We start from the raw sequence: 23,738 nt of genomic DNA, 5'->3' as shown, positions 1-23,738 counted from the left end.
ACTGACTTAGAATTCTACTAGGTGCTAACGAGAGAGAAACGTGTGTGTAATATCCCATTTTTGTAAAACAAGAATGACCGAGAAAACCTTTATTTGCATATATATATATATGTGTGTGCATGAGTATATATTATCATACTAGGGTTATTTGTTTGGGAATAGGCAAGAAGGGGGCTAATGTAGAAGGAAGATGGGGAGCCAAACAGAACAAAAAAAAGACTGTAGCGTATGACATGATCACATTTAATATTTACATCGCCATTATATATGTACTGGGGTTAAATCTTTATAATACACATTTAAAGAAAACAAAACAAAATTAAAATAAATGATTTCAGCATTCAATTCAATAAGCAAAACTAGATCAACAAAATGAACCAAAGGAAATCAGGAAGAAGGAATGAATTAATGAAAGTAAAAGCAGAAATTGATAGAAACAAAAGATGGTTCCTGACAAGATCAACAAAATTGAGAAACTTCCTAGAAACATTATTTTTAAGAGAGTGAAAGAGGACTTACATAATATAAGAATGAAAAAGGAAATATAATTACAGACACAGAAGAGTTGAACATCACAAGACTAGTACGTGACTTGATAGCAATACATTCTCAAATTCAGAAAAATCTAGACTGCTTTCTAGAAAAATATATATAACCAAATTTGACTGAAGAGGCAGAAAAATCCAAATAAATTGATGATCATAGATAATATTGAAAAAATCATTTAATACTAGTCTCCCCAAATGTACTGGAACCCAAAAAAGATGAAAAGCTTCTGAACTCATGGCTAATACCATTCTTTTTTTTTTTTCCTTAAAGATTTTATTTATTTATTTGAAGAGAGAGACACAGCGAGAGAGGGAACACAAGCAGGGGGAGTGGCAGAGGGAGAAGCAGGCCTCCCACCGACGGGAGCCCGATGTGGGGCCCGATGTGGGGCTCGATGTGGGGCTCGATGTGGGGCTCGATCCCAGGACCCTGGGATCATGACCTGAGCCGAAGGCAGACGCTTAACGACTGAGCCACCCAGGCGCCCCTGGCTAATACCATTCTTAAACCAAACCTGGGCAAAAGTATCAAAACCACACCACACCCACACAGGAGAACTACAGACTAAAGCTGTGTGTATACTGATGGGATCTCATTGTTCTGTTTCTCTGTATGGAAGCTTGGAGGTAGGCTGAGGGAGGTTTTGTTTTCTCTCAGGCTCCTTGCCTCTTCATTCTCCCTCCACTGTCTAGTTTCCAAAGTGGCAGCATGTGACAAAGAGAAGCAATGGACAAAACATAACAACATATCCACAAATAGTTCACATCTGTGAAAAGGAATGGCAATAAGCACCCATACCTTACCTCAATAGTGCTTTTTCAGTGCTTAACTACCATCACAACCATCCTAACCTGACATCTGCACCTTCCTCCAAACAGTCACATCCTCACAATCCTGACCGGACCCTATAGAATGTGCCTTTACCTTGTGTCCACGTGCAGCTCACTGAGCAGTTCACTTTGCATATAGTCCCAGGACAGTTCCACTGCACCCAGGTAGTATCTTCTGGTGGCACTAAAGCTGAATGGCAAAAGGCACAGAAAGAAGCAGGTAGAGAGTTCTGTTTGCATGGCTCGTATTGCTAGAAAATGTTCAACTGGAGAAACAAAAGATTAATTCTTCTCTAAAATATCTTCAGCTCCCAGGGGAAAAAAAGGTAAATTTTCTATGATTTAGTGAAAAGTCCCAAAATTTTTGCTGTGAATTTTAGGGAACTTTACCTGCTGGATGTTACAGCAGCATCAGCAGTAAGCAGTAACAGATAAGATTGCTTCCTTTTTAGCAGTGGAAAGCAGCCACAGGAAAAGAGAGGTGGAGCTAAATCTTAACCCATTCACTTTTGAGAGTACTAAGGGCACAAGAATGCTGCTTTCATCAGAACCTTTAAGGAAAGGAAGAGAGAGAGGGAGAGGTCAAGGTGAAGAGGAGCAGCAAAAGCAGCTCTGGATGTTGTTGGAAATTCTGGAATCCACTTGCACAAACAAGAGTAACCAGTATTCTAATAGTCTCCTTGTTTCTACCCTTGCCCCTCACACAGCCACCGAGTGACTTTTTAAAACTATAAAGTAGATCATGTCACTCCTTCACTCAGAACCCTCCACTGGCTTCTGACCTCAGAGTAAAATCCTAAGTCTTTACCATGGCCTAGAGCATCTCCCATGATCTGCATGTCCTTTTCCTTCAGACCTCTGTGGTCTCACGTCACTATGGCTACTGGCCTTCTTGCTCTTCCTTAAAAACCAAGCACACTCTTGCACTTAGACCTTAGTACTTGCTATCCCCTTTACTTGAAACATCTTTTCCCCAGATCGCCACACATTTCCACTTTCACATCTCCTTCAAGTCTTGACTCAAATCCTGCCTTCGCAATGAGCTTAAATATGAACCACCACATTTACATTGTAAGCTCTCTAGCCCCACTGGCAGTACTGATATCCCTCCTGGCTTCATTTTTCTATGTAGCACTCATAACCATTCAGCATTCATGTATTTATTTATATTGCATTGTTGTTACGTGATGCTTCTTAACGTTGTTTGCGTTTGTCCCAGGTATAGGATAGATCTCCTTTCATCAATATGTAGCCCTGCTGAGCTCAAGCAGAGCCCCTACTCAGGTTAATGTTTATCAGGGGGAATGAGGGCCTCAAAGTATAGGAGATAATAAGAAGAAAAGTATAGGAGATAATAAGAAGAAACTTGACCAGGGTTGCTATAAAAAATGTTATCACTAAGAGTCAGTTCTGCAGAAGTATGAATGTGCCTAGGAGCAACTGGTGAGGTGTTGTCCAGCTTGGAAACAAGCAGGAAGAAGTCCCTTTCATAAACATTTGCTGAGACCTTCTCTCTGTCACCCACCAGGATGCAGAAATAATAGCTGGCATGTACTATATGCCAGGAATTGTTGTAAGTTACTTTAATGCAGCTGCTATTCTTGTCTTCATTTTACAGGTGATGAAACTGAAGCACAGAGAGGTTAGGCAACTTGGCCAAGATCACAGTTTGCCAAGTGGTAGCATTCCAACCCATGTAATCCGACTCCATACTCATGCTCCAAACTCCTATGCTATACTTCCATGCACTGGATACACAGCATTGAAAAATACAAGTAACTGATGTAATTAATACTTATCACACATAAGTACCTCATACAGTATGTTATAAGGTGAAATAAGTGCTGTGCACAAAAGGAAAGTAAGCAGGGGAAGGCAGGATATACCAGGCTGCAATTTTAAAGGAGGATGGTCATGGAAAATCTCACCGAGTAGGTTACAGTTCAGCAAAAGGAGTTTGGCTTCTCTACTGAGGACAACAGGGAGACATGGTAGGCTTCTGATCAGAATTACCTTTTAGACCAATCTTTCTGGCCGAGGTGGAGAGAACAGACTTTAGGCGGATAAGGGTAGGAGCAGATCGACCTGTTAACTTCGGGCAAGAAATGATTGTGAGTTGGGCTAAGATGATAGCACTGGAGGGTGAGAAATGGCTGGATTCACTGTGAAGCGGTATCTATGGGGCTTGCTGAAGAACTGGATTTGTAGCATTGAGAGAGGCGTTCAAAATTAAGACCAAAGTTTTTGGAGTAGCTTAGGGGTGGGGTGGAGTGGGGAGACGTGCCCTGAAACATAGTTAAATGGCTCCAAAGGCATTCTTACTTATTGCAGTGGTTTTTTAAGAGTCTGACTTTCTCTACTGGAACAAAGTCGGGCACATAGCAAGCACTGATAAGTATTTGCTCAACGTTTACATGAACTAACACCGCAAACCAGCTTTATTTTTAAATAAAGTAATGGGTAAAAGAGTCCTTACTAGGGAACGGCAATGTGGCGGTCGCGTCTCAAGAAATCTTCTAGGTGAGAGCCTCCGTCAGAGCAGGCTCTCTGCGCACGCGCGTCTCGGCGCACCTGCTGGGCGGGGCCGCGGAGCCTTGTGACGCAGCTACGCGCGGGGGTGGGAAGTGACAGCTAGGCGCTCGGCCCGCCCTCTTCCGCTGCCGCCGTGGGAATGGAAACATCTGCCCCACGTGCCGGAAGCCAGCTTGCGGCGATGACGGCGCGCCACTCCGCGTCCTACCGCGCCCAAACCCTGCGGCTGTCATCGCGAGACGAACTCGCCAAAATGGCCGCATCCGGTAAAGGTAAGGACGGGCGCGCGCAGCGCCGGCGCCACGGAGAGCCGCCTTTCTCAGCTCCGGAAGGGGAAGGGCTCCGCGCCTGCGGGTCCCAGCAGAGTTCCCCCGGGAGTTCTGGCAGTGCACGGATGGGGAGGGCGTGCCAGTCTCGCTCCTGACCCAGCCGCTTCCCAGGGTCCGGCCAAGGTCAGGCGCCGGGCTGGGACTGAACTGCCCCGGGGTGTTGTCTCTGGTTGGGCTCAGTCGGCCTTCCGGCGCCGCCCCGAACAGCCTCAACCCGGAGACATTCTGTCCTGGTTCTCGGAAGCGCTCTGGCACTTTCAGACTAAGGCGACTTCTTTTGACCCTTTGCACGTTCATCTCAAACACCTGGCAAGCCTCTTCTGTGTGCAAAGGAGCCTTCTCTTGTGCTGTTGATGGTTTTGAAAGAGTAGTACACATGGGATTGTACTTTGAAATAGTTTTTATATTAAGTCCGCGTAGTCAAAGAAGATGCCCTATAATAAAATACACAGAGGAGCATGACTTTAAATCATGCTTCTTTCCCTACTAATTATCTTGCTTCAGGTTATATTCAATTCAGGATTGGTTCACAAAATCCCATTGCTAAACACAGCCATCATCGAAAACCCAATTATATAAACCTAAAATTACTTAAATTATGTTAAAAAGAAAGGCAGTGAAGGTATTCACAATTCATCACTTCTTAATTGTCTGCTATGGTATGCTGTTATCTATGCTCTTGACGTTATTTACATCTGTGCTGTCCGTGTGATGGAAATAACAGTGTGCTATGCTACTGTGCATCTTTTTCCAACCCTGCGTTCAGTGATGTCACAGTTCCATGCTGTCACACTCGCAGGGAGTGAATACATCGTGGAAATTGATGTACACTAGAGATCACCCGCAGCCGGTTGTTAATCATTGACCAGCACCCCACCGAGTTTAAGTGACTAGGGTTGGAATGCACAATGTAATTATTTTCTTGCAGAGTACACTGCCTTCATTCACTTAAAATATATAGGTTGATTAAATATTTGCTTCTAGGAAATGGTTGTGAGAAATTTTGAGGTTGGCATCATGAATTTCAATCTTTATCATGGTGATGAACACATAACACTGTGATAATTGATTTCCTGGACCCATAAACAAGGCTAAATGACTTTTGTCTACATACTGGTTAACAGTGTTTGTTGAATAACTGAAGTTGGATGAACTAAACGTCTCTGATTTGATCCCCCTTTTGACTGGAGCCTCCAATTGAGCTGAGGGGCTTGGTAAAATTACATTAAAACAAAACTCAGGGGCGCCCGGATGGCGCTGTGGGTTAAGCGTCAAACTTCTGATTTCAGCTCAGGTCAGTGATCTCAGGGTCGTGAAATCGAGCCCTGAAATCCGAGCCCTGAAATCCAGCCGGCAGAGCGTCCATCCCTGTGCTCAGCGGGGAGTCTGCCAGAGATTCTTTCCTGCTCCCTCTTCCTCTGCCCCTCGCCCGCCCCTCTCTAAAATAAATAAATCTTAAAAAAAAAAACAACACAAACCTCAAAACTCATTCTTGGTGGGTTTTTTTTTTTTTTTCCGTTCTTGTTTTCAGTGATATTCTTTAACCCAGGGAGAGAACTTCTTCAACACAGCAGTAATGTTTTAGTGTTCTTTTGTACTGGTGTCTAATGTTGTTACATTAGAAAAATAATTTTCATGTAGCTACTTGTGAACCCATAGGATACCTACTTCCTCAAACATCCATATTTTGGATCTGCTAAATTGGGATCTATGATCCATGTTGAATTATATTTTGTGTATGATATAAGGTAGGGATTGCATTTTTTTTAGTACAGATACCTAGTAGTTCTAACACAATTTGTTGAAAACACTCTTTCCCTATTAAATTGCCTTGGTGCCATGTTATTGAAAATCGAATGGCTATGTGTACATCTACTTGTGGACTCTCTATTCTCTTCCATTCATATATGTGTGTCAGTTCTACACTGTCAAATATGGTTGCTTTATAAGTCGACGTTAGGTAGCTGTATTCCTCTGTAGCTTTGTAAGAAGTCTTGAAATTCCTTGAACTTTGTTCTTTGTTGTTGTTGTTAAAGATTTATTTATTTATTTGAGAGAGAGAAAGTGCGGTCCAGCGAGCAGGTGGGAAGGGGGGAAAGGAGTACATGGGGAGGGGCAGATGGGGAAAGAATCCCAAGCCAACTCCTTGATAAGCGTGGACTCCCACATGGGGCTCAATCTCACAACCCTGAGACCATGCATGACCTGTGCTGAAACCAAGAATCTGAGGCTTAACAGACCCAGGCACCCCAAACTTTGTTCTTTTTCTCCAAAACTGTTTTGACCACTTGTGGCACATTGTATTTTCCTAAATGATTGCAACAGTATCTTTCATTCCACCTGCTCTTTTCTCAGTGTGCCTTTGACACTGCTCCCACTCCGTGATGGGATCTATGTATTCCCTCCTGAATCTTTGTGGGAGTTTGTGACTGATTCTACAGAATGTGGTGAAAGTAACACTGCATGGCTTCTGGGGCTAGGTCTTAAATAGTTAGCACCTTCTGCTTAGTCCTTCAGCTGCCTCCCTGATCTTTCACTGCCTCCCTTGGGATGCACCCTTGCGCCTAGGCACCATGCTGTAAGGCAGTCCAAATTAACCCACATAGAGAGGCAGCCTGTATATGTAAATGTAGGAGATGATTGCAGACCTTCTGCCTGTAAGTCTTCCAGCTGAATCCTCAGACATCATGGAGTAGGAATGGACTGTAATGCCATATTCTGTCTGAATCCCGATCCACAGAATCTAAGAGCATAATAAATTATTGTTTAGCTCCATGACATTTTGGGGTAATTTGCCATAGTAACTGGAACATTACTCTAGGTAGTCCTTTGCATCTTCATATAAATTTTAGAACCAGCTTGTCAATTTCTAAATAAAAATGTACTTTTTGACTGGAATGGCATTGAGTCTGTAGATGGATATGGAGAGAATGAACATCTTAAAAATACTGCCTTGCAAAACAAAGTATGTATCTCCATTAATTTCAGTCATCTTCACTTTCTCTCTTCAGTGTTTTGTTCTTTACGGTGTAGAGGTCTTGTGCATCATTCATTAAATTTATCCCTACGTTATCTTCCCACAGAGAAAGGGATTAGACATTTTGTTAACTCTTTTTCCTTTCTTGGGCAAATCAACCTCTGAGCCACCATTTCTTAATTATAAAGTGGGATTAATAAATAGTACCTTGTTTTGTACCTACTATGTTCTGTGGATTTAATTAAGTATACATGTTTATTGTTTAGCACGTTGCCTGGTAAATAGTAATAGCTCAGTTGAACATTACCTTTTATCTTTATTATCAGTGGAGATCCATATAGTGGTAGGAATTGGTGAATTTGTGAGCTAAATAGTATTGACATATTCTTGAAAAGGAGAGGCAAATGAAGAAAATCCATTTCATTTAGGATACATTATTATTACTATCAGATTTTGTACATCCATTGGTTGTTTTTAAATTTGAGAGGAAAAACTAGAGTACTAATTCTAAATTGTCTAGTTATTTTTTTCTTTAAGACAGATATTATTTGTTGATTTTAGTCTGATTTTCAAGTCGCTAGCCACAATTTCAGAGTTAATTTGCCGTTTAAAATAGAATATTTGCAGGTTCTTAGTACAGTACCCATTTCCTTAAAAATCTCTTAATCTAGTTAAGAACTGTGATTTATTGTAAAAGTAAATATTTTCTTATTCAGTATCTTAATTCTTGTAGGAAACTTTGAGTCACTGGACCTTGCAGAATTTGCTAAAAAGCAGCCATGGTGGCGCAAGCTGTTTGGGCAGGAATCTGGGCCCTCAGCTGAAAAATACAGCGTGGCAACCCAGCTGTTAATTGGAGGTGTCACTGGATGGTAAGTGATGAAAAAGATATATTGTGAAATGATGTCCAGTGTCTTTTTTTTCATGATTTATTATTGCAGTTACAGGAATAATCTCCTTAACTAATGAAAACACATTGACTTTTGTGAAATTGATCACTTAATATGTAGCATTCATCTAAACATAGTATTTATTATATGCCAGGCACTATTTTGAGTATTTATGTATTTCATTTCCTTCTCACAACAACTCTGAAATTGGCACTGGATTGAATTGGTACTGGATTGACTGTTCTCATTTTTCTTCCAGTTTTATCAAGAAATAAATATACATCACTGTATGTTTAAGGTATACAGCATGATGATTTGTGATTAAAACTCTCAGAATCTACTCTATAGTCATCATATTGTACATTACCTCCCTGATACTTACTTCTAAGTGGAAGTTTGTACCTTTTGACCACCTTCATCTAATTCCCCCTCCCCCAACCCCTTGCCTCTGGTAACCACAAATTTGATCACTTTTTCTATGAGTTTTGTGTTTGTTTTAGATTGCATATATAACTGAGATCATACAGCATTTGTCTTTCTTTGTCTGACTTCTCACTCAGCGTAAGTTCTTCAAGGTCAATCCATGTTGTCACAAACGGTAGAATTTCATTTTTTATGGCTGAATAATATTCCATGGTGTGTGTGTATATATCACACGTTTATCCATTCACTCACTGATGTACGCTTAGGTTGTTTCCATGACTTGGCTATTGTAAATAGTGCTGCAATGAATGTGGGGGTGCAGATATCTTTTTGAGTTAGTGCTTTTATTTCCTTTAGATATATTCCCCGAAGTGGAATTGCTGGATCCTCTATGATAGTTCTATTTTTAATTTTTTTTAAAGATTTTCTTTATTTGACAGAGAGAGAGAGCCAGAGAGCACAAGCGGGGGAATGGCAGAGGGAGAGGGAGAAGCAGGCTCCCCACTGAGCAGGGAGCCGTATGTAGGGTTCTATCCCAGGACCCCGTGATCACGACCTGAGCCAAAGGCAGATGCTTAACCAACTGAGCCACCCAGGCCCCCTGTTTTTAATTTTTTGAGACACCTCCATATGGTTTCTCACAATGGCTGTACCAATTTACAGTTCCACTAAGAGTATATAAGAGTTCACTTTTCTCCACACCAAGAAGTAGAGAACACAAAAATACACAAATATTTTAGTATTTATATAGATATCTCATTTTCTTCTCACAACCACTCTGAAATTGGTACTGTAATTATGCTTATTTTATAGGAACTCAGGCTCAAAAGGCCCAGGACCACATGGATAGAAAGTTGTATAATTAGGAGGTAGCCAATAACGTCCTCAATTGTGACACAGCTTATGGCGTCATTTGTAATAAATTCAAAAAGTTTAACAGCAGATTTAGTGAGGAATATTAATGCATCAATCTCATCTCTACTTTTTACATTTAAAAATGTTATTGTACAAGATAATATAAATACAGAGCAGTACATATGTGTACATTTTAATGAATATATATAGAGCAGACACCTATGTAACAACCACACAGGTTAAAAAAATGATTAGCACCCCAAAAACTCTAGAGATAAATGCTGTACTGATTATTATGCAGTTATTTCTTTGCTTTTCTTTGTAGTTTTAACACCAATTCTATCAGTAAATAATATACTATAGTTTACCTGCTTTTGAACTTTAAATAAATGCAATTATGTATATTCTTTTGAGTCTTACCTTTTTTGCTCAATTTGTTTTGTATGTAGTTGTAGTTTCTTTGTTTTTGTTTATATATAGAATTTCATTGCATGAATATACCACAGTATTTTTACCCAGGTGACGACTGACATTTGAGTTGATTCCATTTTTGGCTAATTTAAACAATGCTGATATGAACACTGTATAAATTTCCTGGTGTGTATATACGCACATTTTTACCTAGGAGTTGAAATGCTAGGTCATGGGACATAAGTATCTTCGGCTTTGCTGGGTAATGTCAAACTGCTTTCCAAAAGTGGTTGTAACAGTTTACCCTCCCAACAACAAGGATTGAGTGTTCCTGATGCTCTGCATTCTTGTAAGCACTTAATATTGCCAGACTTAAATTTTTGCTTGTCTGATAGTTGTATCTCACATGGTTTTCATTTACATTTTCCTGAGTAGTGGTGATATTGAATAACTTTTACCTATGTTTCTTGATCATTTTCGATCTCTTCTTTGATAAAGTCTCATTTTTAATCTTATGTAATTTTTCTGTTGTCATTCTTTTTCTTACTGAGTTATAAGAGTTCTTTATATATTCTGAATAGGAGTCCTTTGTTGGTTGTACGTTTTACGGATATTTTCACTCATTCTACATTCTGTGATTGTCTTCATTTGCCTTTTGGTATCTTTTGATGAACTGATCTTATTTTTAATGTAGTCAATTTTATAGATCTTTACCTTTAGGTTAGTAATTTTTGTGGCCTGTTTAAGTAATCTTTGCCTACCCCATATGCTAGAACTTTATTACTTTACCTTTCACATTTACATTTATAAATCCACCTGGAATTGTTTTTTGTGTTTAGTTTGTAGTAGATTCCTTTCTTTCTTTTTTTCATGTGGAATACCCAGTTGTCCCAACTCAGTTTTTTTTTTTTTAAGATTTTATTTATTTATTTGACAGAGAGAGAGAGAGTTAGTGAGAGCAGGAACACAAGCAGGGGGAAGTGGGAGAGGGAGAAGCAGGCTTCCCGCCGAGCAGGGAGCCTGATGCGGGGCTCGATCCCAGACCCCGGGACCATGACCTGAGCTGAAGGCAGATGCTTAACAACTGATCCACCCAGGCGCCCCACCAACTCAGTTTATTGCAAAAGTTACCCTTCCCCACTTCTCTGCTACACTCCCTCTGTTATATGTCAGCATCTGTGTGTGTGTGTGTAACTGCCAATTTGTTTTTCAGGAATTTCTTGGCTATTCTTTATTATTTTTTAACAGTTTAATAAATAAATCGGCATTATCATAAGTTACACTTGTTTAAAGTATACAATTTGAGGGACGCCTGGGTGGCTCAGTCGGTTAAGCATCTGCCTTCGGCTCAGGTCATGATCTCAGGGTCCTGGGATTGAGCCCTGCATCCAGCTCCCTGCTCAGCGAGGAGTCTGCTTTTCCCTCTCCCTCTGCCCCTCCCCCTGCTTGTGCTCTTGCTGTCTATCAAATAAATAAATAAAATCTTAAAAAATAAAGTATACAGTTTGATAAATTTTGACATATACACACCCATAAATCATCACCACAGTCAGGGTAATGAACACATCCATCACTCTAAAAGTTTCTTTGTACCTCTTCATTATCCCTTTCATGCCCCCACCAACCACTGATCTGCATTTCTATCACTGTAGATTACTTTGCATCTTCTAGAATTATATATAAATGGAATTATACAGTATGTGTTCTTTTTTGTCTGGCTGGTTTCTTCTGGTTAGCATACTAATTTTGAGGTTCGTCTGGCTGTTTTTTTTTTAAATCAGTAGTTCATTCCTTTTCCTTGATGAGTAGTAGTCCACTGTGTGGATGAACCATTTTGTTTATCCACTTACCTTGATGGATATTGGTTTGTTTCCACTTTGGGGCTAAAACTGCTGTGAACATTTGTGTACAAGTCTGTATAAACATATGCTTTTATTTCTTTTGGGTAAATACTTAGGAATAGTATGGCTGGGGATTATAGGTGGAATGCTTTAACTTCTTAAGAACCTGACATACACTTTTCTAAAATGCATGTACTATCTTGTACCTCTGCCAGCAATGTATGAGGGTTCCAGTTTTTCCACATCTTCACTAATGCTTGGGCATTATGCCTTTTTGATTACAACCATCCTGGTGGGTGTAAAGTGGTATCTCATTGTGGTTTTAATTTGTATTTCCCTAATGATTAATGATAATAGCATCTTTTCATGGGCTTATTTTTGCCATCCATCTATCTTTGATGAGGTATCTGTTCAAATCTTTTCTCCATATTTTTATTGGGATGTTGGTTTTCTCATTACAGAGTTATGAGTATTCTTTATATATTCCAGATACAAGTTTTATATCAGATATGTGATTTGCAAATATATTCTTCTCTATAGCTTTTTATTCTCTTAACAGTAAAGAACAGAAGTTCTGAACCTTGAAATGTAATTTATCAACTCTTTTTTTTGTAGCTCTAGCTTTTGGTATCCTGTCTGAGAATATTTTCCTTATCTAGGATCACTAAGATTTTCTTCTAGACAATATATAGGTTTAGATTTTTCATTAGGTCCATGATTCATTTTGATTTACTTTTTCTATATGTTGCAAGATAGGAATCCAAGTTCTTTATTTGCATATGATACCTAATTGTGCCCACATGTTTTGATGAATAGACTATAATTCTCTACTCTGAATTGCTTTTGCACCTGTTGACAATCAGTTGACTATATGTCTGTTTCTGAACTCTTTTTTTTAAGATTTTATTTTTAAGTAATCTCTATCCGCAGTGTGGGGCTCGAACTCATGACCCTGAGATCAAGAGTCACATGCTCTTCCCACTGAGCCACCCAGGTGCCCCTGTTTCTGAACTCTTTGTTTTGTTTTTTAAGTATTTTTAGTTTTAGTTTTTAAGTAGGCTCCATGCCCAGCGTGGAGCCCAGTGTGGGGCTTAAACCCACGACCCTGAGATCAAGACCTGAGCTGAGATCAAGAGTCAGATGCTCAACCAGCTGAGACACCCAGGCGCCCCTGAACTCTTTGTTAAGAGGATTTGTCAATCTTTGTGCTAGTATCACACTATTTTGATCACTGTAACTTTATAATAAGTCATGAAATAGGTAAATCTTACAACTTTGTTCTTTTTCAAAGTTGATTTGACTGTTCCGGGTACACAGCACTTTCATACGAATTTTAGAATAAGCTTGCTGCCAATTTCTACAAAAAACCTGATGAGATTGTTGACTGGGATTACATTGATCCATAAACCATGTTTAGGTTTCTTTTAATTTCTCTCAGCAATGCTTTGTAGGTCTTGCACATCTTATTTTTGATGCTATTGTAAATGGTATTTTTAAATTTCAATTTCTAATTGTTCATTGCTTATATATAGAAACACAATTGAGTTTTGTATATTGCTCTTTTATACTGCAGTCTTGCCAGAGTCACTTACTAGTTTGCAGAGTTTGGGGGTCCCCTCATGTTTTTTAATTTCCTGGGAGGATATTTGCCTTTATGCTTTCCCCGTGGAATCCCTTCTCCACAATGTAGCCAGAGTCATCTTTTAAAGTGCAACCCAGGGGTGCCAGGGTGGCTCAGTTGATGAAGTGTCTGCCGTCAGCTCAGGTCATGATCCCAGAGTCCCTGGATCCCTGCTTGGCGGAGAGTCTGCTTTTCCATCTGCCCCTCCCCCTGATTGTGCTCTCTCTCAAATAAACAAATTTTAAAAATCTTAAAAAAAAATTAAAGTGCAACCTGAAAGTTTTAAGGGATTTGCTCAAAACCACAAAATTAGTAAGTGGTAGAGCCAAGATTTGAATCAGGGTCTTTCTGAGCCTCTGCTCTCTGCTTATATCATGTAAGAGTGGGAAGGAGGATCCCAAGGTAAGTAGGATCTGAACATTGTTAGAAGTACATGTTTGTATGCATTTGACAGCCTGTCAACTTGTCTGTTGTTGGTTTGGTTTTTGTAGGTGCACGGGTTTCATATTCCAAAAGGTTGGAAAGTTGGCTGCAACAGCTGTGGGAGGTGGATTTTTTCTCCTTCAGGTCTGTATGTGAAATATTCCTAGATGTTTGGAAATCCCCCTTGCCAATTAAGAATGTGTATATAGTCTTGGCTATATTACACTAGAATAGCCTTTGCACTTATTTTCAGTGTACTATTTGAAATGCTAGTGACCATTTGAGTCAAATTTCATCAGTTAGTAGTCACATTTTGTTTCATAATCTATAACATGGGGACATAGTGCATATTCCTTATCATAGCTCCTTTGGGTTTTTGAGACCAGTTGAAATGTTAAACAAATGTGATTTCAAAAATATGAAGTTATGCAAATGCCCTGTGATAGGATTTATTTTACATAGGGGACATTGATCCCAGAGCAGTCAGTGAGAAATGAGGGCTAAATGACAGTCCAATCTGATGTCCTCTCTTGTCTGTTTGGCCCAGAGTTTATTTCAGAACTACTAGGTATTGGTTCTCTGAGGCTGCATTGTAGCATTGCTTTGCAGACTTGACTCCATGTTGGAATTACCTAAGGAGTTTAAAAAACACTAATGCTTGGGGCCTGCCTCGTACCGCCCCCCACCTGATTTCATAGGTGGAAGGTGTGCTTGCACATCTAAGTATTTTTTTAAAGATTTTATTTATTTATTTGACAGAGAGAGAACCCAAGCAGGGGGAGCAGCAGAGGGAGAGGGAGAGGCAGGAGGTGACTGGAGCTAGATAAGCAGAGTGGGCTGGGGCAGGTCTGGGCCTTTCTCTGTCTCTCTGGCAGGTCAGACTCCCTGCAAGGCGGGGGCCCTCCTCGCACCTTTCCCTGTCCTTCCGGGTTGCAGTAATCTTTCCTTCCTCTCACCCCTTCAGGCCGAAGTGCAGTTTCCCCTACACCCTGCTCCAGACTTGACTTTGTAAATATATTAATGTTCCTTTGAAATATCTTTTTTATTTCACCTTAAACTTTTTTCACTTGAAGTATAATTGACATACAATATTAATTTCAGGAGTATAACATAGTGATTCAATATTTATATACATTACAAAATATCTTTTTTTAAAAGATGTTATTTATTTATTTGGCAGAGAGAGACACAGCGAGAGAGGGAACACAAGCCGGGGGAGCGGGAGGGGGAGAAGCAGGCTCCCCGTGGAGCAGGGAGCCCAGTGCGGGGCTCGATCCCAGGACCCTGGGATCATGACCTGAGCCGAAGGCAGACACTTAACGACTGAGCCACCCAGGCGCCCCGACATTACAAAATATCTTAATCTGAGTATACCCTCTGTTTCTTTTGGGGGCCCTGACAGACAGAAGCAATTGGTACTGGAAGTATCACCAGGAAAAATTCTCAAAATGGGATTCTGGTATTGCATGAGTCAGATATTCAAGGAGTACAGGGATGCCTCCTTGCTAGGGGAGGTGCGTGGGACCTGGGGAGTCAGTGCTGTGCACTCATGCTGTTGGTCACCAGAGGGAGGATGATGGTGGGTAGGCATGATGTCATTTGACGTAGGGATCCAGTTTCCTTTCTTTCATACTGATACTTGTCCTAGCAGCATTTAGTGAATGTCTTCCTTTTCCCAATATTTATAGTGTGGCATTTATCATATATTAATCCATATATGTCTGGATCTGATTTTAGTTTCTCTATTCTGTTTCACTGGTCAACTTTCTACCTTTACTAAGCCTTGATAGTTGGTATTACAGGTTCCTCCACATACCCTTCAGGAGTGCTGTGGCTGCTTTTATACTTTTTGCTTGAAGAGGCTTGTCAATTATTTTAAAATATTTTGTTGAAATTTTGATTGGAATTACATGGAACCATATAGGTAAATGTGGGAAGAATTAATACCTTTTGTGAAAATGAGTCATCTGTGAATATGTGCTTTCTCTCCATTTATTTTGGTCTTTAATGTCTTCGCATAGACTTTAAAATGTTTCTTCATACACATCTTCTGCACTGTGCTTTGATTTCATTCCTAGATACCTTATACCTTCAGTTACACTGGGGCTTTCCTTGGCCACTCACCCTCAGCCCCAAGCCTGTCTTCCAGTTGGACTCAGAATGATACAACTAGTAATAGGGAACATCTTTTCATATGCTTATTTGCTATCCAGGTAGCCTTTTTTTTTTTTTTTTAAAGATTTTATTTATTTATTTGACACAGAGAGAGAGAGTGAGAGCAGGAACACAAGCAGGGGGAGTGGGTGAGGGAGAAGCAGCTCGATCCCAGGACCCTGGGACCATGACCTAAGCCGAAGGCAGACGCTTAACAACTGAGCCACCCAGGCGCCCCCCACAGAGCCTTTTTGACAATATGTTTATACAGATCTTTTGTCCATTTTTTAAATTGGGTTATCTGTTTCTGTACTCTTTATTTTGTTCCATTAATCTGTGTGTCTGTCCCTTCTCCAATATCACACTGTCATCTTCATTGCTGTAGCATTATAGTAAATCCTAAAGTCTGATAGTATGATTCCTCCAACTGTATTCTTTTTAAAAATCATTTTGGCTGTTCTAGGTCTTTTGCCTTTCCATGCACATTTTAGAACCAGCTTGTTTGTATATCTGCAAAAGCATTCTGCTGGGATTGGGATTGCAGGAACTCTGTAGCTCAACTTGGAAAGAATTGGACATCATTTTAAGTCTTCAATTCCATGTACAGGGCCTGCCTCTCCATTTATTTGTTCATCTTTAAATTCTTCAGCATTTTATGGTTTTCAGCATGCAGATCCTATATGATTTTTGTTTAGATTTGTATCTAGTATTTATTTTACAGCTATTATAAATTTTATTTCCATTTCCAGTTGCTTTGATTGCTAGCAAAAAGAATGCAATTGATTTTGCATGTTGATCTTATATGTTCTGCAACCTTGCTAACCTCACTTTTTCTAAACTCACTTTTTTTCTTTTCTTTTTTTACAAATGAGGCAGTATATTAACCCAGCGTTTGTTCTATGCTTCTTGGTGGCAGCTGCCTCCTGTCCAGCAATTATGTCCAGATCCCTGTGTCCCTGAGGTGTCAGTTCACAACCCCCATCTTGGTCCTTTTCCTCCATTTTCAGCCCCACTAGGGCTTGGAGGACCCCGTGGACCATGCTCTTGGAGCCTCTGCTGAAGTGGCCAGGAATGACCCCGTTTCTCTGATGTCCCCCGTGGATCTTGGTCATGGAGCCAACCCCAGCGCCACCCCAGAGGTGCAGGTGCCGTGCTGTGGAAGCAGCTCGGGTGTAGAACCAGTTCTCATCGTAGGGTCTGACAGGGTCATGTCTACCCATTCAGGGACTTTCAGCTTCCCAGACTTCTTGAGTCAGGCTGCCAGAGCTCTGACCAACTCCTGTTGGTTCATGTCTTCTACAGGGACTCCAGGCATCGTGCGGCCTCCACCAGCCAGCCTAAACTCGCTTGTTAGATACAGGAGTTCTTGTTCGTTTTTTGGTTGGATTCTTTGAGATTATGTAGACAGACATGTCTATGAATAGCAACAGTTTGGCTCCTTCCTTTCTGATCTGGAGAACAATTTCACTTTTTATGAGTAGTAATGTTTTGTTTATTACCTATATTGCAAATATTTTCTCCATCCTGGTTTGGGTGACTGATGAGTTGATGGTGCCATTAACTAAAATAGGAACTAGAGGAAGAGCAACAATGCAGGAGGAGACTAGAGAGAAGAGTTTTAGTTATAGATATTTTGAGAAATTCAGATAGGTATGACTTACCAAAACTTGGGTGGAGAGAAGTGATATTGATGAAGATTGATTGATGGGCTATAATGAGTCTCTTTACTTCCTGGGGTAACAATCCATCAGAAAACAACATACTTAAATAAGTTTTATCCTATTCACATATTCTCAGTGAAATTGTTTTCACTGAGTTTTAGTGTTTGTGCCTGCTATCCTCATGAAGGGAAGTGGGCATATTCTATACATATATTTGGATGTATTTCTCTCAGTACCCCTTATATGAAGTTGCTCCTGAGAAATCTCTGTGGGGCCATGTATTAGAAGATTTCTTTCTGAGCCGACAGTGATTATGTTGGCTGTAAGGTCTGTAAGGTTTCTTCACCTTACATCTTGACTTTCAATTCTGATTTTCTTCTTACCGTGTTATATTTTTAAGCTATCTTAAAACTTTCTAGAGAGGGATAAGAGTATAAATAAGAGTAAAAGAATTGCCAGCAGTCATTGAAGGCCAGTCTATCAATCTGGCATCAGGCATAGGGCCTTGCATGTTGGGTGGATACTGAGTAGATGTGGAGTGAATGTCATTGTCATGCAATGAACTGGATGGCAAATGTCTCAAGAAATGGAAAGTCAGAAGGGTTTTTGATAATGTACTTCAGTGATTTAATCATAATGAACAGAAATAACAAGCCTGTGTTTCTTATTTTTTGCTGTCATTATTGAAACTATAGCTTGCAAACCATACTGGGTACATCAAAGTTGACTGGCAGCGAGTAGAGAAGGACATGAAGAAAGCCAAGGAACAGCTGAAGATCCGTAAGAGCAACCAGATAACTACAGAGGTCAAAAGCAAAGCAGAGGAGGTGAGACTTGTTTTGTTCACCGGCAGTGTGAAAAGAGTGCAGACAGTGGGGTAGACACACCAATATGTCAGCCTTGGATGGAATATCTTTACTTTAGAGGCATTTGTTCAAAGCTGGGTGATTGAAGTGTTGGTGACTTTTATCAGTGAGTGAGAATGCAAAATGATACATTACATATGTGCATTGGTCATGCCTTGAGTTCGTTCTTGCAGCAAGTGGGATGTAGATGGTTTTAAATCATACTTTGTCTCCATGCACGCACTTCTCTGAAATGTCCATACTTTACATGTACATATAACTAGCAGGAACGTCTAGCTCAGAGATTGGCAACCTTTTTTTTTTTTTGTAAAGGGCCAGATGATAAATGTTTCCAGCTTTGTAGGCCATGTGGTCTCTGTCACAACTACTGAACCCCACCATGTAGCATGAAAATAGGCATAGATGGTATGTAGACAAGTGGGTGTGGCTGTGTTGCAACAAAACTTTATATAAAAATAGGCAGCTGGCTGGACTTGGTTTACAGGCTATATAGTTTGCTAACCCCTGCTCTAACACATAAAACCAGGTTAGGTTATATTGGCTGGCACTTGGGAGGACAGGAGAAGTCCTTCCTTTTTAAAAGAATTTTGCTACTTTATTACCTTTGGAAATACGTTAAATGTGCCAAAGAAATAAGTGCACTGAAGTGGGGAGAAATAAACTAGGATCAAGGAGGCCTTGATCAGTGAATGTTCTGGATTCACAGAGAGAAGGAATGGATAAGTGCAGAAGAGGGATTTAGATGTAAATTGAAACAGGCCTTGTCCTTGAAATATTGCCAAATGATGGCAACAAAATAAAACAGGTTAAACCCATAAGGACCAAAAGAATAGGAGAAAAATACCAGAAGACAAGAAATGTCAGCAAGTTTTTGGAAGTTGAAAAGCAGATAGATAAGTGGTAAATGACTTAGCCAATTAGAAAATACTGAACAGATAAGTCCACCTCACCAGGTACATAATGGCAGTCCCAGTATGATGGTGGGTGGCAGGCCAAAGCTGGTCCTTTGCCCAGACTGGAAGGTGGCATCTGTGGGGGCCCAGGAGTGCAGATAGTCCCTCCCACTTCTATCCCTGCCTCAAGCTCAGGGTTATAAAAGTGACACTTTTTTCATTTTGCCAAAACTTGACTATTCGCATGTTTACAAAAGTAATACATGCTTGTTGAAAACTTCTTTAATGACATGGGAAGTATATATAATAAACAGTATAAGGTTAATGTTTTTTTTAAAACTAACTGTTGAGTCACAGAGGGAACTTGTTATAAACTAACCAAAAGGTTTGGAATTGGTTCATTCCACAAATTTTTTTATTCCTATTTGTGGCCTGGCACTGTCACAGGGAATGAGGATGATAAATTCAGTGTTTACCAATAAAGTCATTGGTGACTTCAGTGACAACAGTTTTAGGGGGGTGGTGGAGTTGAAAGCCAAACTGTAGCAAGTTGAGGAATGAGTAGGAAGTAAGAAAGTAAAGATAATGAATGAAAGCAATTATTTCAGGAATTTGTATGATTTTTTTCATTCCCCCTGATGGTAGGTGGCAAAAGACAATACCTCAAGTAGGGAAATGTGGGGTCCAGTCAAGTCAGAGGGCCAGTGAAAGTGACATAGGAAGTCATAGGCATAGTGGGAGTAAGGATGCTAAAGAGTCCCAGAAGGATGGGGTAGTAGAGTGGAGCAGGTCAGGGTATGAGAGGCTTAAATGGTTGGGACATGAAGTCACTGTACTTGAGTTCAAGAAATGATTAGGCCAGGATACCAGATATGTTGTCCCAATGAATAGTGTCTAAGGTGATGGTTGTACTTGGGAAAAAGAGGGAGTCTGACCCACTTGCCAAAGTTCTCTCTGAAATGGAAATTGATAGGGCATGGGAGTCAAAGGGTGCTGAGTGCATGTTCTGAGCTGCAGATGAGTGGACAGGAGAAGGTGGAAGTTTTGTGAATTTAAGATATCCTTATTTTAATCATCCTTTGATGTGGTGAGGTGTGAGAATGCAAATATATAGCTTCTACTCAAGAGGAAGCCTCAGAGGGGGATGGGTGAGGTAGATGGACAGATCGACTGATGGATGGACAGGATGAATGGATAGAGAAATTTGGAGGAGAGACTTCAGAATGAGCAGCCTTAATTGGAAAGTAGGTGTCAGGGAGAACAAAGGAGTGAAATTGGAAACTGAGAATTGCCTCTATAACTAGTTTATTGAATACAGCTTTAATCTTTCCTCATAAGTTCCCCCGTGAACTCTGTTCTTCCCTGTTCCTAAATGAATTCTCAGGCAGATTTCTTAGCTCTCTAACAGACATAACTGAAGACAGATTCCAAGGAGTTGCCTTTGGCTTCTCCTCCTCATCCCTCATATGGCCAGTCATCCAATCAAAGTCCCATTTCAAAAACATCTCTTGAATTTTATCATTTCACACTAGCATCCCTGCTACCATCTTGACCCAGAGACCCAGTGGTGAGGGGATTGACATTGTTAAGATCGCATAGGTAATAGAGATCTGATTCCTAATAATAATATTCCTGCAAAATAACCGATTTGTGCTATCTTCTGTTCCTAGGTAGTGTCATTTGTGAAGAAGAACGTTATAGTGACTGGGGGATTTTTCGGAGGCTTTCTGCTTGGCATGGCATCCTAAGGAGGACAACTTCACTTTCATTATTCCTGTTTTTTTCCAAACCAGCAGCCTCTTCACTCCATCATAGGACATCAAGTCTCCTGCTTCTCCTCTTCTTCCTCCCTGCTGTGGCGTATCTGAATGGCTTCTATAGGCATCTGTCGGTACAAGTTGATACGGCCCTATTGTGAACCTGATGGCAACGGAAGAGACCATAGACATTAGCTCTTCTCCCAGCACACTCCCCACTTGACTAATCTGTAGGTCAGCAAAAGTGTTCCTTTCTCCCTCCCATATAAGATACTTAACAGAGCATGGTATATAAGATGGCTCACCTTGGAGGATGAGTGGATCCTCAACGGTTGTCCCAAACTTGATTTGGAAAAGAAATCACAAGCATATAGATACCTTATGTGCTGCATGGAAAGGAACTGAATACATTTGCCTTTAAGCATGAAAGACTTGTTATCTTGGTGTCTGCTTTCTTTCTTAGTTGGTTTTAGATTACAGAAAGAGAGCTATTTGTATACCTGCTGTAATTATCCTGACAAAAATGGCAGTAAAGCACTATAATTGAAAAATCTGAATATAGAATGAACTTGTGCTAAAGGTATATATGCTGAGCTAAAGGTATTGTGTTTGGTGGGAGACCAACTAATAGATACATCGTCGGATGGTCAAACTTAGTGAATCATTTAGGGACATTAAGATATTATCCAGGGATGCTTTCCTCATGGCTATTTCCAAAGGGTTTTTTCATGGTAAAATAAGTGATTTTAGGTAGGAAAGGGAAGAAGCTCTTGGATTTTTATTACATAGAAAAGGTTTTAAGTATTATTTACCTCTTGTCAAAACATTAGGGATAGCCATGGCTCCTCTGTGCCAGATCTATTTCTTTATCTAGTTGGTATGAAATACCTCACATTTGAGCCAGAGTTTTAAAGAGGCATTCAGAATTGAGAACAGTAGCAATAGCATGTGTGAAGTAAATTATTTCCATCATCAAACGTTCTGCTGTCTCACAGTGGCCACAACTCTTAGAATTATTCTTTAAAAGTTTATAGATACACATGCTTAGAATCTTAGCACATTTTGTTGTCATGGCCTGTTACCATGTCTGCAACCTCGGCTAGACTATCCACTTCTGGAGGGTAAGGCTTGTGTCTTCACCATTTCATCCATGGAACTGAGCACTTAATAGGTATTCAGGATTTGTTGAACATATGACTGATGACCTCAAAATAATAAACGTATCCAGAAAAGGGACTGATCCAAAGAATTATTTGAGACTTTATGAGTTCTGAGAATGCGGGAAACTTAGAATTAATTCTTAAACTTGCAGGTGATCTCTGCAAAATGTATGTTTTTAAGGCCTTCTTTTAAAATGTTTGCCTTTTAACTTGGGAAAAAAATGGATTGAATTTGGAAATTGTAGCTACCAATGGATGTGTGGAACTTTTTAGATTTCATCTATCTGCATTTTTTCCCTCATTTTAAGGCAACGTAAGTTATTTTGCTTACAATATGTATGAACCATCCCCAAATCATAATGCTATGAGCCTCTGTATTGCATATTTTTGTGTAAGAACTAAAAAAAATGTTTTCACTTTTTATCATGGAAATTTTCAGACATATCTAAGAGAAAAGTACAGTGACCCTCATATATTTATCACCCACCTGCAATGATCATCAAATCATAGCTTGTTTTATCAATGGTTTTGAAACAAATACAAAATGTATCATTTCATTATATTTCAGTATGTGTCTCTAAAAGGTAAGAACTGTTTTTAAAAATCATAAATATAATACTCTACTATCATACCAAAAAATTAATAATAATTCGTTACTATCATCAAATATCCGGCCAGTTTTCAAAATTTCCTGTCTCTTAAGTGGTTTGCATTTGGTTTGATTGAATCAAAATCCATATAAGGTCTACCCACATTGCATTCAAATGGTCTCTTAAGTCTCTTTTTATCTTGTATGTTCTTTTTTTTTCCTTTATTTTTTTGGCCTGCAATATAGTTATTAAAGACACTGAGTTATTTGTTCCTTAGTTTTCTACATTCTGCTTCTGGTGCCTGGGTCCCTGGGTTATGTCATACATGGCAATCAAGGCTGCAGCTCTTTGATGACTTGACCCAAGGGAATGGTTACTGTAAAACCTAAGTGACGTGTCCTGTGCTCCTTTGGGTTGCATGACAGGAAGAGTGGCCATTGGATGCCTCTCTGATGGGATGGGAGTTGCCTGTGATTATTGGCAATGACAACAGACATTAGCAGGTCATTCTAAGCTCTCAGCAGGTTGTAATAGATAATAGACTGAAATAAAATCTCTAGGTTCCTGCTGAAGTTTCTTCCAAGGTGGCTGCTTCTGGGACCCTGAAGTGCATGGTTAAGGTCAGTATTGCAGGTTGGTGTCATGCTGTGCGTTGCTCTGGTGTATATGTCAGATTTCAGCTGAGCTGAAGTAGGCGCAGGCATTTAGGGGAGCTTATAAATTGAGGCCCTTTTGCCAGCAGCTTTGTTTGAGATGGTGAAGGGGGAGGTAAGATTTCTCCCAAAAGAACAGCTAGCTGCCAACCCTTCATGCAAAACCAAGATACCAGGACCAGGCAATTGCACCCATGACTGCAGCATTTTCATTTGATTAGCAAGGCCTGTTTAGTGAGGCACATATTTTTCTCTAGTACCCAGAGTCCAATAATGTGCTGGGCTTCTTTTTTAGTGGTGGGGGAGCTGAAGAGACTGCAGTT

At 40.1% G+C, this 23,738-nt stretch overlaps 2 protein-coding genes across 3 annotated transcripts in view; one reads left to right on the top strand and one right to left on the bottom strand.

Annotated features, from left to right (window-relative positions):
• The window catches only part of F8 (coagulation factor VIII), a 140,541-nt gene extending 138,922 nt beyond the window's left edge, over positions 1 to 1,619 (bottom strand). The window contains exon 1 of the mRNA XM_021682778.1: positions 1,474 to 1,619. Coding sequence (XP_021538453.1) covers positions 1,474 to 1,619 — 146 coding nt within the window. The remainder of the gene's footprint in view (positions 1 to 1,473) is intronic.
• Positions 1,620 to 4,050: 2,431 nt separating this feature from the next.
• FUNDC2 (FUN14 domain containing 2) lies at positions 4,051 to 23,220 on the top strand. Of its 2 annotated transcripts, none has more exons than XM_021682756.1 (5): positions 4,051 to 4,183; positions 7,951 to 8,089; positions 13,750 to 13,825; positions 18,192 to 18,323; positions 20,926 to 23,220. In XM_021682756.1, the coding sequence occupies exons 1-5, from the start codon at positions 4,051 to 4,053 to the stop codon at positions 21,001 to 21,003; spliced, it is 558 nt and encodes a 185-aa protein (XP_021538431.1). In that variant the 3' UTR covers positions 21,004 to 23,220. The 2 variants fall into 2 exon arrangements, with proteins under 2 accessions (XP_021538431.1, XP_044767794.1); XM_044911859.1 differs by having other exon boundaries at positions 4,051 to 4,187; positions 7,943 to 8,089.
• The last annotated feature ends 518 nt before the right edge of the window (positions 23,221 to 23,738 follow it).

The sequence above is a fragment of the Neomonachus schauinslandi genome, chromosome X (genome assembly GCF_002201575.2).
Source record: "Neomonachus schauinslandi chromosome X, ASM220157v2, whole genome shotgun sequence".
Taxonomy (NCBI): Eukaryota; Metazoa; Chordata; class Mammalia; order Carnivora; family Phocidae; genus Neomonachus; species Neomonachus schauinslandi.
The sequence above is the reverse complement of the archived record's forward strand: the minus strand, read 5'-3'. Positions and strand labels throughout refer to the sequence as shown.

Bases quoted from the DNA above. Each gene is read 5' to 3' on its own strand.
- FUNDC2 (XM_044911859.1), top strand. From the start codon at position 4,051: ATGGAAACATCTGCCCCACGTGCCGGAAGCCAGCTTGCGGCGATGACG. The intron at 4,188-7,942 runs GGACGGGCGCGC...CAGTATCTTAAT, and splicing joins GCCGCATCCGGTAAAGGTAA to TCTTGTAGGAAACTTTGAGT. The intron at 13,826-18,191 runs GTCTGTATGTGA...TTGAAACTATAG, and splicing joins GTGGATTTTTTCTCCTTCAG to CTTGCAAACCATACTGGGTA.